At 43.9% G+C, this 19,512-nt stretch overlaps 1 protein-coding gene across 5 annotated transcripts in view; it reads left to right on the top strand.

Moving 5' to 3' along the window:
* The window catches only part of ppp1r12a (protein phosphatase 1, regulatory subunit 12A), a 48,244-nt gene extending 29,516 nt beyond the window's left edge, over window positions 1–18,728 (top strand). Inside the window, exons 10-27 of one of the 5 annotated variants that reach the window (XM_018755986.2) lie at window positions 1,404–1,622; window positions 2,540–2,634; window positions 3,065–3,181; window positions 4,499–4,651; window positions 4,959–5,129; window positions 5,671–5,805; window positions 6,549–6,639; window positions 7,142–7,303; window positions 7,449–7,605; window positions 8,109–8,233; window positions 8,635–8,700; window positions 11,023–11,039; window positions 11,193–11,319; window positions 11,549–11,653; window positions 11,769–11,816; window positions 13,749–13,799; window positions 14,092–14,154; window positions 17,202–18,728. In XM_018755986.2, coding sequence (XP_018611502.1) covers window positions 1,404–1,622; window positions 2,540–2,634; window positions 3,065–3,181; window positions 4,499–4,651; window positions 4,959–5,129; window positions 5,671–5,805; window positions 6,549–6,639; window positions 7,142–7,303; window positions 7,449–7,605; window positions 8,109–8,233; window positions 8,635–8,700; window positions 11,023–11,039; window positions 11,193–11,319; window positions 11,549–11,653; window positions 11,769–11,816; window positions 13,749–13,799; window positions 14,092–14,154; window positions 17,202–17,288 — 1,989 coding nt within the window. In that variant the 3' untranslated portion in view covers window positions 17,289–18,728. Of the gene's footprint in view, window positions 1–486; window positions 595–1,403; window positions 1,623–2,539; window positions 2,635–2,980; window positions 3,011–3,064; window positions 3,182–4,498; window positions 4,652–4,958; window positions 5,130–5,670; window positions 5,806–6,548; window positions 6,640–7,141; window positions 7,304–7,448; window positions 7,606–8,108; window positions 8,234–8,634; window positions 8,701–11,022; window positions 11,040–11,192; window positions 11,320–11,548; window positions 11,654–11,768; window positions 11,817–13,748; window positions 13,800–14,091; window positions 14,155–17,201 lie in introns of those variants that run through there. The other 4 variants (XM_018755990.2, XM_018755987.2, XM_018755991.2 and 1 more) reach the window with 4 other exon arrangements.
* The last annotated feature ends 784 nt before the right edge of the window (window positions 18,729–19,512 follow it).

The following is a 19,512-nucleotide window of genomic DNA, read 5'->3' as shown; positions in this document are numbered from 1 at the left end:
TAGCATAATAGTTAGAGCTGCTTTCTTCGGACCCAAGGATTACAGGTTCAAATCTCACTTCCAGCCGTAGTACCCTTGAGCAACGTATTTACCCTAAATTGCTCTAATAAAAATTGCCGAGTTGTAAGTATCTTAACATTGTAAGTTGCTTTGGAGAAAAGCATGAGTTAAATGGGTTTTTCAGGAGACCTTTCATTTATTATCAGGTCTCAGGTGCCAAAGTTTCTCCTTGAATAATTTCAGCGTGCAGCCTGGTTAATCTGATTTCATACATGTACATGAATACAGATGCAGGTTCTTTTTAAACTCTTCCTCAAATTTCAAAGTAGTCTCAAGACTGGTTTCTGATGCTCTACTGTACACTGCTATACTGCTGTTACTTGTTCTCTTCCTTCCCGTCTGCCCGTGTGTGTGTGTAAATAACTGCTGTATCAGGGCAAACCTTCAGCCCCCTTTCTTCACTGGTCTTGTCTTGGTTGGCTGTAGTCTGAATTTATGACTGCTTTCACGCCTGGGTCGGAGCCAAGTGATCCCACATTATGGCGTCGGGGCTTGCGCAAAACTGGCATTTCTCTAGTGCCCAAAAAGATGACGGTGAGACGCTGGTGTGCTCCTAAATTGTACCCCCACACATACAATCCATCCCTCAACCATCCTTGACTGCTTTCCACTCAGTCCAGTTTTCAGGAGTGTACTAACATTAGTGTGTTTCCACCTGCTGGTGTTTGGGCATGCTTTTCTTAAAATACTGACGACTGCAGCGGTGTCTGGGATGGAAACTTCAGGTCCTACTGCATTTGTTTTGTCTTCTGTAGAAAAAGAGCAAAGGGGTGTTCTCAGCATGCTTTTTGACTTCTGGTGGTTTAGTCTCAACCTAACAGCCTTCTGGTGGATACATATCTCTGTACTAACTTGCAGGTGTTGCCTCTAATGGTGTTGTGTCTGGTGAAACATTTACTTTGGCTTCCAGATGTATTGGGCTTTATTAGCAGGAGTTGAGCATCATTTCAAATGAAATGTACTGGAACAGAGTTCTGCTGGGGTAGGTGAAGACTGATACAGATTGAATGTTGGAAGTTAAATTGGGTGTGTGCCCTATGTCACAGCAGGAACTTGTTTCTTTGGCCCACACTGATAATTTTTAGCAGAATTAACGCTGGCATGAAAGTTCTTTTTTGCATTTAACTTCTGCATTTGAGAAGTAAAGTGTCAGTTATTGATTGTTAGAAAGGTTGAACAAGAAGTGCAAACATACTAGATGAGTACAGTACACATCTCCTGTTCCACTTCTGTGTCAACCAAAGTGCCCTGTGGTGTGTGTGTGTGTGTGTGTGTGTGTGTGTGTGTGTGTGTGTGTGTGTTAAACCCATTCTTTTCCCATTGTTTTCTGCTGGCACAAACAGTTCCCTTCAACTACTGGTAAGGTTTCCCCCAAGGAAGAGGAGCGAAAGGACGAGTCGCCTGCCTCCTGGCGGCTGGGCCTGCGGAAGACGGGCAGCTACGGCGCACTGGCGGAGATCACAGGTAGCAAGGAAGCGCAGAAGAAGGACACGGTGGGCGTGATGCGCTCTGCCTCCAGTCCACGTCTCTCTTCTTCCCTGGACAACAAGGACAAGGAGAAGGTCAGAGGCCCCTTGACTCAAAGCTTGGTTCTGCTGTAACAGAATATCCAGACAGGGTAATTCTGCAGTATGTTCAGGCTAGAGTAATTCCATAAATCCAAATGAAAGTAATCTTTTACTGTAGCTAGCTGAAGTTTTTGAAATGGAATCATTCCAGGTGATTAAGAAATCATTTTGGAACTGGACAGCTATAAGAGTTGAGGCTAATGGAAAAATATCAGTTTTGTAGGGTATCCTTAAACCCCGAAATCTCACACGGTTTGTAACTGATGTGCTGTAATTTGGGTTTAATGTGTGTCCTTCGGAGGCAGTTGATGTGACCATTTTACATTTGCTCACTCCGCCGCCACAGAGCAATAAACTTTAGATTTTGGATTCCTTGTGAGTGGGGCCACCAAGAGGTGAGAAGTGGAAGAGTGTAGAGTTCTTTCTGGGGTTTAAGGAATGATCATGCCCTGTAGTTAGCAGGGTGCAGATCCTTTGACTGTCTTTTGTAGGCCATAACCAGAGTGCTAAACTTGGTCTGGGCAGTTACTGGAAGTGGTTGGAGAGAGAGAGACACAGGAAATGTCTTCAGCCTTTAAGATAACCATACTTTTACTCTGCTGTGGTGAGATTTTAATTTACATTACATGTATTCATTTAGCTGATGCGTTTCTCCAAAGCAGCTTACTCTTTTAAGGTACTTACAATTATTTACCCATTTATACAGCTGGGTTTTTTTTTTTTTCTCTTCTTTCCCCTGGAGTTATTTGGGATGTAAGTACCTTGCTCAAGGGTACTACAGTTGGAGGAGGGAATTGAACCTGTGACCTTTTGGGTCTAAAGGTAGCTGCTCTAACCACTATGATACCAGCTGTCCTGTTGGGTTTTTGTTTTGAATTAATGCACTTAAAAATATTCCATTTGTCCCTTAGGAAAAGGACAAAGGAACACGCCTTGCCTATGTCACACCCACCATCCCCTCACGCAGAATCAACAGTATGACTGACATTGATGAAAAGGAGAACAGGTAAATATGGAGCTGTTCTTTTTCAGAGCAGGGGCAGTTTAATACTGCTTCAGCGTGCGCTGAGATCACCCCCGCCATTTGCTTTAGCTCGTACAGAATGCAGTGCTTGGGTTTTATGCCCTTGTGCTTGTTGTGCGGCTTCATTTATCCTCTTGCTTGCATCCTTAAATAGATAACATATACCAAAGCTAGAAATACGTAGCTTCGGTGTCACTTAGAACAAAGTGGGGGGGGGGGGGAATACATTAGCTTTTTGAACCACACATCGTTCAGAGAGGTAAACACAGAACACTGTTTCATGCATTGAGTTTTTTTTTTTTTTTTTTTTTTTTTTTGGTGGCCCTAGTTAAATGAGAGGGAAAGAGTTGTCGCATACACTAGACACCAGTGTGAGGAGCCCGGGGGTGCTATTGTGGGCTCTGGTTCTCAGGGACACCGCGGGCAGCTTGGCGCGCAGTGGCTCGTACACCAGGAGACGCTGGGAGGAGGAAACCAAGAATAACGAAGGGAGCTCCTTGCAGAACCGAATGCCCAGCTACCAGCGCAGGTTTGAAGCTCTCTGGACTTCCAGCCTTTATGACACACTATGCTAACTCCTGGATCAAAGACCACTGTGTGTTAATGCTTCATGTTAGTGAATATTAATTTTTATAAGGCACAAAGAAAATACCATATCTGCAATGACCAATTTCTGCATTATTATAATTGTTGACAAAAATGTCTAATTAAGGAAGGATTAAGGACTGCTTGCACACTGGGTCTTCAATTTCACACCGGGTCCTCAATTTACACACACACATTTGGGACCGGTTGTCTGTTCAGAACTTTTGTTCACAAATACAAAGACTGTCGCAATCAAAAGCTTAGCAATACACACTTTCCTGGATTTGTTGACGTGTAAGGTTTTGTAAAAGCCTTAAGATAAAGCTGTAGAGGATTAAAAACTTGCTGAAAGACTTTTCATCCACTTCTCATCCAGTGTAGGGTCTCTGCATTCCAGAGCCTTTCCTTAAAACACTGAGTGCGAGGCAGGAAAAATATGTAATTTCTTTTTAAAAGCTGACTTTAAAATAATATAACATCAATCAGCATCTGTTCACTTTCAGTTAGCTTTGTATATAGAATCAATAAAATTGTACAAAATGACTTATTCTCAGAGTAGGCTCTGTAATTGTCTTGAATATAGCTCTAAAGAATTAAAAATGGCATTGCAAAAATTAGTTTTGATTAGCATGTGGCTACATAGTAATTGAGGAATTCCTGAGAATAGATGTCGTCATTATGAATTCATATTTCATGCATATTGACTGACTTATCCCATAAACATGTACAGTGCTCGTCATCTTGTGATTGATCACCAGCACTGAGGAACACCAGACATGAGCTATAAACACTGGAAGTGAGTTGACTTGATCTGGTTCCACATGCTTCCTTTGAGGGCATTTTTCCTGCCAATTGATGGCAGAATGCAGAAATGCAGGTTGCTTTCAGCAAATTTTTGAAAATGGAGAAGTTAATAAATTAATATGCAAAATGCTTGCATCTTTAAAAATGACTCGTGTTCGTAACAGGAGGACCCAGTGTACTTTTGTGCCCACCCATTGGCTGCTATCATTCCCACCTGTGTGTGACGCATATAGGTTATGTCAGCAAGCAACACACCCTGTTACTTTGCGCTTTGTCCAGTCCTGGCTAATTTCTGCTGAGCTGTGTGTCCTGCTGATTGGCTGTACAGGACAGTGGAGCCTTGTCCCTCTGGTGGCTGCGTGGCAACGAGGGCTGGCCCGATGTTCCTGCGCAGTAGTGGGGTGCGCACGTTCGTGCGTTGATGTGACTTTTTGTGCTGTCTGTTGCTGCACGCCAGCTTGTCCCATTCACTAGCTGTGGGGCGGACTAGCAGCACGCGTGACCTTCCTGCAAAGTCTTCATCCACCACCAGTCTGGACCCTAACAGCTGTAACACTAAGCCCTGGCAATGGCCTTCGGCCCAGTATTCCTCATACAGTGTTCACAGAAGGTATCGTGTCATCCTGCCTTACTTTGCTGCTTTTCTTCTCCGATGTTCTTCTGCAATGCTCTTCTTTTTCCATGGGGAGGTTTATCCAGGTGCTTTACTTCCATATGTCTGCTGTTCCAATCTATCAAAAGTTTTTAATTTCGTATGTAAATATCCTTTCCTTCCTATCCATGTTATACTCACTGTTGTATGCTGTCAGAATAATGTATTAGTGATTATATATGCAGTATGATATTAAGTTTGATTTAATTATTCCTTGTCCTGTTCTGCCTTTCCCTTCACAAATTACTCTCCTGTCTCTCTACAGTAGTTCCTTTGGCAGGAGGCAGGACGATGCACTCAACTCCAGCATCACGTCTTCTCCCACTTCCACAACAACCACCTTTACCACCCCCTCCTCTTCCTCAACTCTTACGTCCCCTACCGGACACCGCAGTCTGCTTTCCGGCTCCAGCTTCCGAACCAGCTCCTCCAGCAGGTGAGCACAGGTCCCGCCCTTGAGCTACACTCGCCTGTCGCACCCCAGCAGGGAGGTCTCACAGGCAAGCAGTTGCTCATGACTTGCGAATTTCATGAATATCACTTAATATCCAACTAGCTAAGTTTTAGCATATTGACAGAAGGAGTGGTATGGTCAGAGGTTCTGTTTGCTTTCAGATTTGCTCTCAGCTCACTACTAAAGTGTACAAAAAAGAATTGTCAGAAGGTGATCAGGAATTATCTATTCTGAGTTTTATGCAGCTACCCATGTGATGAATATCGGTGCATATGGTGCAAAGTAACTTAAGAAGCAAATGCCTGCAACTGTGTCTGTCTTTCTGTTAATGTAATGCACAGATTGTATTGCTCTGAGATGTATGTTGCTTTGGAGAAAAGCATCTGCTAAATGAGGAAACGTACTATAGATGTCAAATCCATTGTGAGGGCTCGCCCCCCCTCCCAAATGTGCAAGAAGGCAGCAATGTTTAATATGAAAATTCTTCCTTTTTGAGAGCCTGGTGTGCATGTGTATCATGCAGGTATTGGCCAGAGGAGAACACAGACAAGGAGAAGGAGCGAGAGAAGGAGTCTGCAGCAGTCATCCCCACTATTGTAAATACAGCGTCCACCACCACCGGCACATTCAGCTCCTCAGATGGCAGGGAGAGACGCAGGTGGGTTTGCGTTACACACAGTCCCCTTAATCTCTCACAACCTCCTTCACATCTAAATAAGCTGAATATTGATACATGTTCGAGATGAAGCCGGGCAGCAGCTGACACCGTGGTTAGAGCCAACACCTTTAGTTTTGAGAGTCAGGTTTGAATCACGCCTCCTGCTGTAGTACCCTTGAACAAGATATTTGCTCTGAATTGCTCCAGTAAAAAATTTCCCAGCTCTATAAATGGGTGAATCATGGTAGGTAGCTCAAGTCTATTTGGAGAAAAAGGTCCAATAAATGAATTAAATACAAATTTGTGCATGAAGAATACTGGATTTGTGGTTCATGTTAGGGTGCTGCAAGATTAACAACCTACCTAGAGGACTGAGCAAAACTGCAAAAAAGGATCAATCGTGCTCTTTTGATCTTTAATGGGTAAACAAATGGCTCTGCCTTTTCACATGTTAGTGATGGCTGAGATAGTGTTCAGTAACCCATATGTAGAAGATCTGCACCGTTATGGGCAAAAATTTCCTGTGACAAGGGATCTATGGCAGGTGGGGAGGTCTCATCTGTACCAGTTTCTGTGGCTGTGGAGTCAGCAGCCATGGGAGAGACTGAAAGTGACATCGTCACAGTCTGAGTCATGAGGCAGCCTGATAAGCAAGGCACCTGCTGATGAGGGTGTGCACATTTGGTTGTTCCTGGTTCTTTGGGCACTTGGAGCTTACCGCACTGCGTGTCTCCTCCTGGCAGGTCGTATCTCACCCCTGTCCGGGATGAAGAGTCCGAGTCCCAGAGGAAGGCCCGGTCCCGACAGGCACGCCAGACAAGGAGGTCCACTCAGGTAAGTGTCCCCCCCCCCCTTTAGGATGCAGGATTTGCCCCCCATACATTTTGCTGTAATGCATACTGGAAACGGGGTTAAAGTAGTTCCACTTCGGGTGGCCTTTGTTTGCATACAGTAGGAGCCGGTGTGGTTCCTGTCTCATTCCTAGGAAAAGTTTGCCTGCGGCAAAAAACATGTAAGCACTTAAGGCCAAAGCTCTAACTCAGTCTGAGTTGAACTAATGCATGATTATATTCATTAAATATACAAAATAGTGTAGTATTTTGTTTTTCAAGTGTTTTCTGTTTTCTCATACGTGGTGCATTTAATGTTTGGAGAACTGTGGGCTTCCTTAAGATGGTGCTGTTCACCCTGTAATGATCTTAATGATTTCCCTGACACTCAAAAGCAGGATGTTAAAATTGCAATGAGCTCAGTCTCTGAGGACCTGTAGAACTGCTCCTGCCCATCTGCAGGATGTGCTCTGGCTCCCACTGACTCTGACCTTTGACCCTGGCAGGGCGTTACGCTGACTGACCTGCAAGAGGCTGAGAAGACCATCGGCCGGAGCCGTAGCTCTCGAGCCCGAGAGGAGGAGAAGGAGGAGAAGCAAGACAAGGAGAAGAAGGAGACGGAGAGCAAGGAAAACGACTATCGGTCAAAGTACCGCAGCTTCGAAGAAGTCAGTGCCCATTACTATTTTTTTTTAATCACTGTACAGACAAACACTGTGGATACACTCTCTTCCCTCACCCTTCAGTGCGTTTGTTCTGCTCTGTGCAGTAGCTACAGTTGGAGCATCTCTCTCTCTCTCTCTCTCCCTGCAGACGTACTCGCGCTACAAGCCATGCAGCACCACTTCTGCCACCACTACATCCCTGTCCTCAAGCACCTCCATGCTGTCCACATCCTCCGCAAGCCAGCCTAGCTCCCTGACAGGCATCGCCTCCGCCTATAGCCGCTCTTCCCAGGAGGGTGAGAAAGGTCAGCTTCCTTCGGTGGGGCACAGGCTCTGAGCTTCTCCTTTGACCTTCCCTTAGCCTTCATCGGGCTTTCTGAGACTTAACATTTCGTACCTAGTGTCCTTTTTCAGGTTTTGTTTAACCATTAGGTTATTACTGGCTGCTTTGGAAGCAAAACTTTGCAAAACTTCTGTATTTATTTGCCTTATGCCTGTGTTCAAGTGCTCTGTCACTGCGTGAGAAGAGCACTCTATAAAAATAAACAGAATTAAATTGAACTTTTAATCAGTAGCTACTATAAATAAACTTTTAATCTAATTATCGGACATGGATGACTCGGAATGGAAATACCAAAACGCACTGAACCAGAGTGCGATCATACGATGCTGATACGGAATAGCTTTTATGTACATTTAGTTGAGAGCATGTGGAAAGACACGACTCGGTTTCTTCTGTATTGGGTCCTCAGGCCGGACTCCCGTGTGTTACCGACACTCTCCCCTTCTCTTATTGCGTGTTGAGCAGAGAGTGACCAAAAGGATGAGGGTGAGAAGGAGGGCGAGGACAAGTCCCAGACCCGGACCATTCGGGAGCGGCGGCGGCCTAGAGAGAAGAGGCGTTCCACAGGTGTCCCAGTCTGGAACCGAGATGTAAGTGCTCTCTGGTGGGTTGTGCGGTGCCTGGGCATGAAACTCCACTGCTGGCCCTCAACATGAAGGAAATGGCCTTAGATGAGAGAGAGCATGTAGTGTTTTAGCACATGGACTTGAAACCGGGACGTTGTTCATCTGAATTGTCAAGAGGGGCACCAATATCACATTCTTGAGAAAGGTGAGAATAGCTGCAGTAAATGTTACTCAAATTAATAAAATTGTAAGTTTTCGATGACATCAGCTAAGAAGCGTCTCTGAAAATGACGAGCAGTCGACCATTTTGTGAAGTTTGTTGGTTGCATCTTTGCTGAGCTTCCACCAGGGAGCAGAAAACGCTCGGTGTAAAAAAAAAAAAAAAAATAAAAAAAAATCCCCCCCCCCGGTCCCTTGTGCTGCAGAGTGACGAGAACGATCCGGAACAGCAGTCCGATTCAGAGGACAGCAGCACTCGCAGTGAGCCCCAGGTAACTCCACAGCGCCCTTCCGGATGTGGTCTTCACGGTCCATGTGTTGATGGTCTTTTTCAGCTCGTGGTCTTTGGGTTCAAATCAGCCTCATCTGCTTTACTAACACCTCCTTCCACTGCTGGTGTAGTGGAGCTGTGGGTTTGTGCTCATGTGTTACTCAGTGCAGCAAGTATTTGGATCATGTGGTTGTTACACTGCATTCTTCCTCCTTTTATCCATTTTCCTGTTATTGTTCGATAACTGTAGTGAAATATCCGCTACAACAGTGATCCAAAATGTTCATTGTGGCCAAATAAGATCTTTTTTCCCCCCCTTTTTCCCCTGCTCACTTGAAAAGCCTAAAGGGTGAAACTGGAAAATCAATACATTTGTGGTATTTGGGACAGTAAATCAATTCAGCTTTTTTCCCCCTTTTTGACCCTGAACACCTGCATCCTTCACGGTTTCATGCTTTTGGTTTGATGGCAAAAGTTGGACAAACAACATGCAAAGCTTATTCAAGCTCGTGTGTGTGTGTGTGTGTGTGTGTGTGTGTGTTCTGCCCCTGCCCACTTCCCGTTTAAAGAAGGAAACATTCTTGGGTTGTGCAGTGGAATAAGTGGTCTCGGAGTGCCACGAGGCCTTAGATGAGAGAGAGCATGACTAACGGGCCAATTCGGCCCCCATGGGGCCCCCCGCGTGGATGCGAGGGCATAACGCAAACAGGAAAGATGCTCATTATCACTGCATGCTTAGGAGAGCGTGGACACTTCCCGTGTGGGGTGCAGGATGTTCAGATGATATCATGAAGAATGAAGAAGCTCCTGTCCTGAAACTGACTGGAGGCTCTCTCATTCTCTGATAGCAGTAATAAAGTGCTTGACTAAAGGTGACCCAGGCTTTGGTTTGAATAGGATGTGTCTGAAGTGGGAAAGGGAGTGTGAGAAAAGCAGGTCAGAAGTAAGCTTTGTATCCTTTGTCAGACCCTAGATCCCTTTTTATGAAGGGCTGAAAGAGATGGAATTAAATGAGTCGAATAGGTAGAAGTCTTTCATTGCCATGACCTATTCAGTACCGTGAAATATGCTAGGATGAGAGCAGAGGGCTGTCCCAGCATCCCTGACTCTCTGCCTGATTATACGGCGCAGGGCCTCCTGTTTGCATCGGGATATGGGCCCTGTCCCCAATTCTCGAATAGCGCTGAGTCTGAGAGATTGGGCAAGGAAGAGCACATGGGGGCATTGTTAGCTGAGCGAGGCAGGACACTGTAACCCTAAGGCTACAGTGTAGGAAAGAGGACAAACCTTTAATGTACCCACAGGGACATTTGGGACAGCTGTTGATGTAGTGGTTAGAGCTTCTGTCTTTGGACTCAAAGGTTGCAGGTTCAAATCCCACATCTGGCTGTAGTACCCTTTGAGCAGAGTACTTACCAGAAATTGCTCCAGTAAAATTACTCAGCTGTATCAATAGATAAATGTAAGTTGCTTTGGAGGAGAGTATCAGCTAAATGAATAAATGTAAATAATTCAGTGACATGATCAGCCGTGTGGCCAAGACTTTAGGCCACACCCCAGGCTATACTCATAAATGAGTAGCAGATGTGGTCAGTTAAGCCAGTTCGACTCCTTTAAAGGACACACAAGATGGAAAGGTGTTAGGCTTTGACTTATTAGCAGCAGAGAACTGGTCTCTTCTGGATTTGTGACTTATGTGCCGTTTCATTTCTTAGTTTAGTGACTATTTTGTGGTTCTGAAGCTGAAAGACCATTTGGGTTAGTTTGGCTAGTTTGTTTTGCTATTATGGGAAGGAAAGGTAATTCCACCAGCTGCTGCCTCATGCTTCGTCACTAAGCTGATCAGATGCTTCATGGAAGTTCACAAATAATTTTCAACTTTTCAACAAAGCATTACTTAATCGGATCACTGCGTTTCGCAAGAATTTTCTTAGAATACACACATACCGAAAGCGAGATTTGGGTCTTACAGCATGGGTAAGATGCAACCTGTTGAAGGAGCTGGTTCTTTGAAGGCATCATGTGAAATCTTCCATTTTGCTGCTCCTAATTAAGTCTGTCTCTGACTAAATGAGGATTTTAACTAATTGTTTTGGCAACACATTATTGTGACAGTGCATTGTTATGTGAAGTTATTTTCCTCTCGAGCATTCCTTTTTCTATGTCATTTGACTTGCTCAGAATCTCTCCAACCTACTGCCTTGTTCCAAGGTTTTTCTGAATATTTATAATATTTAATCATCACTCCTGCTGTGGTGGATGTCTGGAATGTAGAAACCTGTACTTTAAATCTGGTAAATATTATTTTTTTTTTCTTTTACAGAGTGACCGACTTCCAAGGTATGTAGCTGCTGGGCCTTTCACCCTAGCATACCTCCATTAAAAATAAGAGTTGGGTGTTTCTGTGAATTAGACAAAACCTTATGGGAAGAAAAAAATAACTGACTTGTTAGGTGATGCTGCAGCAACATCTGAGAAATTATCGTTCTGCAGGAATGACTTGGGCCTGACCAGCACAACCTCCACCGAGCGTTATGATTACCTTGGACGCAGCAGCCGTGAGAGCAGGAGTTTGTACTCAAGTAGACTGGATAAGGACGACACCACAGACTACAAAAAGGTAGACAGTGATCTCTTATCTCGTCAACACATCATGCTACCTTTTCTTCAAGTTGTCAGTTTTAAGAGTTCAAGCAATTCAAAATTATGATGTGCATTCTTTCATCAGTGTTTTATGATCTGCCTTGAGCAGAAGTAATAGCCTTTGGTTGTCAATCTGCTGTAACTCTGCCTTCTGATGGCTGGAAAATAAGAGTAATATTGGAATTTGATCTTTTCACCCCTCTTAGCTTTACGAACAGATCCTGGCAGAAAACGAGAAGCTGAAGGCACAATTGCGCGACATGGAGCTGGAGCTCACTGACTTGAAGCTGCAATTGGAGAAAGCAACACAGGTGGACAGGAGTACAGTTTTAAGTGCTTACTTTAATACAAATAAACTCGGCAAATGGTCAAAGGCCACTGGCGCATTTGCCCCCACCGCTGACTTTGGGCGCTCTTGTGTTGCAGAGACAGGAGCGCTTCGCTGAACGCTCACAGCTGGAGATGGAGAAAAGGGTAGGGATTTCTCTGGATTAATGTTCCCCTGTTGTATTGATGTCGCTCCATTATGACAGCGCAGTTCTTAAGTCATTTAATTACTGGGGGGGAGTCTTGGCTAAGAAACCACCTCAGCACTATACATAAAGGCTAAATTGCTTCAATTAAGGAAATATTTACTTGCTTAGGAGGTTGGCAGGAGAGCTGTGTCAGTACAAGGATTAAGGATCCTTGTGTTTTTTAGAAGCTTTGCACAGCTGCCTTCTTTTTTACAGAATATATGATGAAGATGAGGGCGGGGATGGCAAAACTGTGCAGTGTCAACTTAATTTTCTGTCTAACAAGACTGTAACAAACTGGTTTGTGTCTGAAGGTTACAAGCAAGAGCCAGTACCCACTGGGTGGTATGGTCCAGTCTGAATTCCTACAATGCATTGTCATGTGCCATTGGCTGTTCGATTCACTAGCAAAGTAGCGGTCATGGGCAGTGCGCACCACCCGGGTCACAAGCTCCTCCTGTCACCGGTTTCAACAGACCTTGTAGACATGGATTGTCACAGAGTAGTTGGCACTACAGGGCTCTTTGCATCGGGGGTGTGTGTGTGTGTGCGTGTGCGTAGTGTGAATGTGCTGCACATTTGGCATTTATGTGCATTTTACTACGAAACCACATCTACCTTATGGTAATGTAGCATTGCTGAAAGCTGCATGTTTAACTTTTTGCAAGTAGGAGATTGTAACAGTTTTAATTAATAACCTCTAATTATCCATTTTAGTCTATTTCTGCAGAAAGGCTGCCTAGGCAAACTTTCATCAGACTAACTTGCTGGTGGCCAGGGCTCTCTGGCCTTGTCTTCTACTCCCTGTTCTATCTTCATACGGCTCATGAGTTCAGAGTACCATCTTCAACAGTACACTGGTTCCTCAACTTGCAAACGCAAGTGAAGGCACAAAGTGAACAAATGTGATGAGTAGACTTCTCCAGAAGTTTAGTCATCACATTTGTTCATAAACCTAAACTCTCCCTCATAATAAAAGCTTAACACAGACATCCTTTAATTTATTCACATGCTGCGAAGTATAAAACCTGAGATAAAGCTGTAATTAAAAATTCTCTGTATACTCATTCCATTTTCCTTTTTCATTGACGGCTTGTCTTGTGCAGGCTTACTGTGTTCGAGATTACCCTGGAAAAATAAAGCATGAAGGAGGAAACCCCATGAAGGGCATGCAAATCCATTGCACGTGTTTTATCTTTAACTTGAAACATGTGCACCATTTGTCAGCATCTGGCCACTTGTCATTTTTAATCTATACAGTTAAAACTAATAAGTTGTACATCGTTTATTTGCTGGGGAAGTTGAAAGTCTTGGATATTAGTATACTGAGAAATGTACTTTAAGACGGTTATCTTTGAGTTGTATTAAAATGAATATAGAAATGTTTTTTTTGTCCTGTTTAATGCTGGTTTTTTTTTTTTTCTTTAAATTAATAAATATGTGCAGCGTTCCACATCTTGTTGATCACTGGCAACACCAGTCATGAGCTGTAAACACTGTGGGAGCAAGCTGAATTAGTCGTACCGTTTACAGCCATTAATGGCTGAACACAAACGTAGGTGACGTTCACTTTGTGACCAAAGTAGACAAGTGAAGAATGTACAGTTTAAAAATAAATGGAAGAGTGAGTGAGTGTGTGTTGTGTGTAGGAGGGGGGTATGGGGATTGATGTGCACCACAGCCTTGCTTTTGTTTCATACCACTGCTGCTCACTGCTGTTTTTTCCACCCTGCTCTATCTATCTAAAAGCAATGCTGTTCCAACCTGCCATGCAACAGTGAAGCACGTTTACGTGGTGTGACACCAGCTCTGCAAAGTATTCTTGAGGTTAACTGTGGTACCCGTTTAGGTGGTGTGAGAGCATAAAGGTTTCTCTGTGTTCTCCCCTCAGGAAAAAAGAGCACTGGAAAGGAAGATTGCCGACATGGAGGAAGAGCTAAAGGTACCTGCCTCTCTGAAATCACAGGGCTCTGTGTTTACGGCGGGAGTGAGAAAAATTGATTCAGGTGCTCTGGTTGTGGGAACTACTGAAACACAACAGGCTGTTCACATTCAGGAATCCCATTAAAGACCCCATTTCAAATGTGACACTTTGTGCTTCTGTTAAATTTGGACCATGATGGTGTTTAAACGAGTAATTCTTTTAAGTCCAAATGAATGGTTATCTTTCTACCCTTATGGGTACAAGAGCAAGGCAGAGAAAGGGTTAAACTCACAAAGCATTTATTATACAGGACAAGAATCCAGTTCCAGTAGTGAAAAAAGGCAGTTTGAATGGTTCGTGTGGATCAGCAATGGTAATAGCTTCAGAAGAACGCTTCCACAACAGGTGTTAGTCTTCAGTTTCCTTTCCCATTGTGAGCGATTTGTTAAATGCCTGCAACACACACAGCCAGGATCTCCGGGCCCTCAGATGTACAGTCTGCACATATAAAGGTGAAGTACCGTGAGCTATACACATTCCACTTTAGACCCTTACATAATCAGAATCCTTTCAGCACAAACGCCTTACTTAGATTCCTCCACGCTCACCCTGAACTTTTCCTCTTATTGCACTGATTCTTAGGTTACTGAGTATTTACCCTTGTTTAGTGCCCACTATTCATTTGGCATATTCTTTTCTCCAAAGTGACTTAGGGTGTTTGGTTTCTGTACTAAGCTGCTTAAATGATTTATCCATTTATACCACTGGGTAACTTTTTTTTTACTGGAGCAATGTGAGGTTGTGTTCCTTGACTAAGAATTCTACTGCAGAAAAGGGATTTAAATACTGGTCCCTGAATTCCTAGGGGTGCAACCGTTACCCTATGGGCTGCCCCACAATGAACCTAAAGATGTAAATTTTTCCAAAAAATCTGAGGCATCACTCAAGCAACTGTGATTTAAATTTCTTGCTTGACTTAAAATATCATGACTGCTTCCACATTGCTGGATCTTCCAGCTTTCAGGCTGTAAGGCCTGGTCCTTAAACTCTGAACCCTGATGAGCGATGAACTCAAAACACATCATGCATAACCTACTGTTGTACTTCAACCTTCCTGTGTTGGATCAGTAGCTGTACTAGAGGAGTGAAATGCTGGATTTGTCTCATTTGCCTTGATGTAAGGTGAGAGTTCAAGAAGCCAAATTCAGACAGGATGGTTCTGTTCAGGCTAGGAGGATTTGGAAAACCAATCTTCTGCATGAGTGAGCAGGCGCGTTGCACGGCAGTACCATCGTGATCCTGTGTGTGGGCTCTCAAGAACTGCTCCATTTTGGTGTTTATGTCCTGTTTTCCTCCACCTGTTAGATCTTCTGACCATCGCAAAAATGCTTGCAGTTCAGCTTCAAGTCCTCCATCTCCTAACGGTTTCCTTCCCCCCCCCATTTCTGTTTCTGACCTCCTCCGTACGCTTATTTGTTTTTAAATTATTCTCCTCCAACTTTCTTTGTGGTCTGCTGCAGAACCTCCACCAAGTAAAGCAGGTTCAGGCTCTGCGCCAGTTAAACGAGCGGTTGCAGGCCGAGAACCGCGCCCTGGGCCGCGTGGTGGCCAAGCTATCAGAGTCCTGTAGCCACGCCCCTCCCATTCTTCATTGCCCCTCTGCCCAACCATAGACAGGCAGGTGCTTGTCTTTGCACCAGCATTTATTTGAAGTTATTTGAAGGATGTCCATTGTGTGCGTGTGCGTGTGTGTGTACTCTTGTGCATCTTTGAGGAAACAATTTTTGTTTCTAGTTTGTCATGTGCTTGATGTGGTTACTTGTCTTCCTGGCATGACTAAGAAACAACCCCCTCCCCCGTTCTATTACTGGTGGCATCATTGATCTACCTGACTTCATTGCGCTCCACATTACAGTAATCGGCTGGTAGCAGGTAGTGCTGGAGGCTCATAGCTCCCAGCCAACAGAGTCTGTGTGGAGTCTGCATGTTCTCCTCACGTTCAAAGTCCGAAAGACACGAACAGGAGGCAGCGCCGTGTAAACCACTTCTGGGTTTTCTTCTGGAAACTGCTCAAGTGTTTGCTGCAAATCAGATTTGACTCGACGCCTGACGCTGGCCTACCCTGGACCCTTCTTGGCTTTAACTGGCTGGTTTGGCTTCTCATTCGTCCGCAAGGAAGATCACCTTTCCAGCAAGTTAAGAACCACTGCTGACGTTGTTCAAAGTCTGGATACCTTGGATGTGGCGCAATAATGAAGTCAGGAGCGTGTAACGCCCACTTGGATTAATAAAACCCTCAGTGTAATTGGCCCAGGTGTGTGTGGGAGTAGTGTGACACCGGATCTCAAGGGGACTTAGTGTAGCTGCCTGGTTCACAGGGAGGACATTCGTCATGTCCTGTTTCACTCCGTACACCACCTTGTGTCTTTCATTGCATGGCTTCAGATTGCGGTCAACATTACAGCTCATCCTTCTGATCTGGACACGACCAGAATATGTTGGTGAATGTAGCTGTTGATATGGGAAATGTATTTTAATCTCTTGAGATCCTTCCTTCCTCTGCTCCTTCAGTCCAGTGGAACATTCTCATTCTTCTAGAATCTGCAAGTGGGCTACATGTTTGTTTTTTCAGGCTTTACCTCTGGCTAGTCTAGTCATACTAGAGGGGTATAGTGTTACTAGAGTACCTTGGTTTCTCTCCGACTCCTTGCTCAGTGCTTGCATCTATCATGGTGTACATTAGTAGCTGAAGTAATAAAATCTGTTCTGAATTGGTCTCATTAAGTAATTGGTAAAAGTTACAACTGGAGAAGGATAGATATATTGATATTGTCACTTTAATGTTGCTCTTAAATGATTTAAAACACTCCAAGAAATCATTTCCATAAATGTGAAGCCAAGTCAACCCATTTTGTTGTCATATCCAGCTAAGGTGCTCTATTTGTGAGGCTGGGCACTCATCATCCTTTAGGAAAGGTGTAAAACATCATCAGTGAGAAGTAGAGTCCACCCCCCTCCCCCACAATGCTGGTCTCCTCATATATTTTGATGCTGACTTCCAAACATCAAAGTTTTTGTATTTGCAGAAAACTGCTGCATGAATTCAAAAGCGTGTAGAAGCTTTTGTAGTGAAGAATCGTAGAGGAAAGGTGAAATACTTGAAATGCGTAAAGTAGAGATACTGCTGTTTTGGAAGTGTGTGTGTGAATTTGAGGAGTGTGTGTGTCCCCTTTCCAAAACAGCAGCCACACTGGCATTTGCATGACTGTGTATGGTTTACCCATTATAACATCAACTCCTGCGAGCCGGAGGGGTGATGCGGCCCGCAGGAGGTGCTGCCACTACAAGCAGCGGTCAGGAACCACATGGTCACTTATCTGGACGTGCCTAATGGGTGTTCTCCGACTGTCTGTCTTCCAGATGCTTCCAGACCTGAAAGCGGACAACCAGAGGCTAAAAGATGAGAATGGAGCTCTGATCAGAGTCATCAGCAAACTCTCTAAGTAGATCCCAGGTCCTCCTTTCCATGCAGAGGCGCCATTGCACACGTAAAGTATTGCCTGCGAGGAAGGTCTCCGCGTCTGCAGCCCCCTCCACCTCTCTGCTGCTGGCTGGGCTCTGTTACTGCACCCCAAAGCTGCTCTTCATCCAGCGACCACATCGGCAAGCCTCAATCGAAACATCACGGATGATGGAACAAGCAGCAACAATGTTGCTTGCTGGGAAACCTGAGAAATATTTAACCAATAAGCCTTAGTTGTACATAAAACACTTGTGTTGAGCTCTGTCATCACAGAGCAGTTACTCAGCACCCGGTGTTGTTTGCGCACCTGTCTTTCCTCCTCTTGTCACGTTTGCCTCTATACCTGCTCAGTAGCGTGTGCTGTATCCTAACAACGTTTTGCTCTTTATCCCTTGGAGGCTCTGTCACTCAACAGATGTCATCCATGCTTCCCATCAGCACCTGTTTTTAGGTGCAGACACACCAACAGGCCCAGGTTTTACACCCACGTGTTCACCTGTAGTGCTCAGAACAGGTGGATTTGCCTGGAATTCAAGCTTTTACTGTATGTGCAATACAATTTATTTTTTTTTCTGCCCCCTACCCCTCCCTTATTAAAAAAAAAAAAAAAAAAAAATGCTTTAACAAGTCCACTTTGTTCTTGGCCTGCATCACTGACCCCCTTTTCTTATTTTATTTTTAATTTTAAAGTACGTAGAGTAGTTTTTGGTTAATATCTTGTGTGTTCACTTCATTTTAGCAGGTACTGGGTGATGCTGTACATACGATAGGGATTGCTGGCAAACACGTGGCATGCGTCCAGGTTCCCTATGACAAACCCGTCTGTTACTGTTAAACTATACATAATAGAGAAGGACAAAGTGTTTTCAGCTCTTGTTCCTTTCTAGTCTAAAGACATTGAATTACAGTAGCTCCTCATGGGATGGCTAGCAATATTCAGTGCGGTTTTTTTCATGTGCGTGTTCACGGTTATTGTGAAATAATTGCTTCACTACATTTCACACATTGTATAAAGTATCTTTGGAAGAGTGGCTTTTTTTTTTCTTTTTTTTTTTTCTTTTTTTAAAGCTGTAGTATTAGCCAAATTGTCACTAAATACTAGGAGTCTCTAACAGAGTCCTTATACAATGTCTACATGCACTGTCGATGCCATGTGAGGAGTTGTTCGGACGAAACCACTATGTCAGACCACGCATTGGAACGTAAAGAACATAAAGGGTATTTTATGCATTTCAGTGGCCTTTTTGGAACTTTCTGTTATGAGCAAAAATGTCGCTGTAGTTTTGATTGTCTGCAGGTTCTTTTGGTTTGTTTTTTAAACCTCTTGTAATGTTAAAAAAAAAAAAAAGTGACTTGGTATTGGTGCACTGTACTGTGACTGCCGCCCACTGAAGAGTTCATTAAAAAGACAATTGTACATTGTACACCTTGCCTTTCAGCTATCAAATCATTGGTTTCTTTTGGTCAGAGTTTTTAAACGGCTGTGTAGAGAGAAAATACATGTATAGATCTATATGTAATGTCTATATAAAATATAGACAAGGAACCAAAGTGCTTGGTGGAATATTGTAGTGATAGGTCTGGTATGTTTCAAACAGTTGTGATGTCATCCCTTTTGTCCATCAAGCTCAGAACATTTTTTTTTTTTTTTTTCCCCTCTTTTCTTTCCCTGGCCCCCCTCCTCCCACCGTCGTCTTGGTTCCCCTGATTTGCCCAAATTTTGTGAGACTGCACCTGTAGCAGTTTTTCTTCATTCCTGGTAATGGCTTCATTAACTTGACTGCACATTTCACTGAACAAATCCACGTCCAACAAAGAGGAAGTCATGTCTTGGTCTGTGCCTGTTACAGATTCTTCAGTTTTCAGCTGTGAGTACCTCAGTTTGGCTGTTTACCTGTTATGTTTGTATTAAAGTCATTTAATAAAGGAATACTGCACAGTCTGAAAGGAGTTTAGTGGTAGGATGTAGAACTCGTATCAATGTGAAAGTGTTTTCTGATTTTAGAAAACATATTTTGACATGTTAAAGCATGGATGTCATTTTCCACATAACTTGTTTTACCTCGAATCGATTTGAAATATACATTTCACGTGGGCTGCAGTTGAGTCACACATTTCAGATCTTGTTGGGCCTTTGGATTTCAATGTTAATACTGTTCTCTGCCACTAGATGGCACACAACCTGAGCACAGGGTTCGAAAGGACTTT

This window comes from Scleropages formosus, chromosome 24 (genome assembly GCF_900964775.1).
Source record: "Scleropages formosus chromosome 24, fSclFor1.1, whole genome shotgun sequence".
In the NCBI taxonomy this organism is placed as follows: domain Eukaryota; kingdom Metazoa; phylum Chordata; class Actinopteri; order Osteoglossiformes; family Osteoglossidae; genus Scleropages; species Scleropages formosus.
Note: the sequence above shows the minus strand (reverse complement) of the source record. Positions and strands in the feature narration are given on the sequence as shown.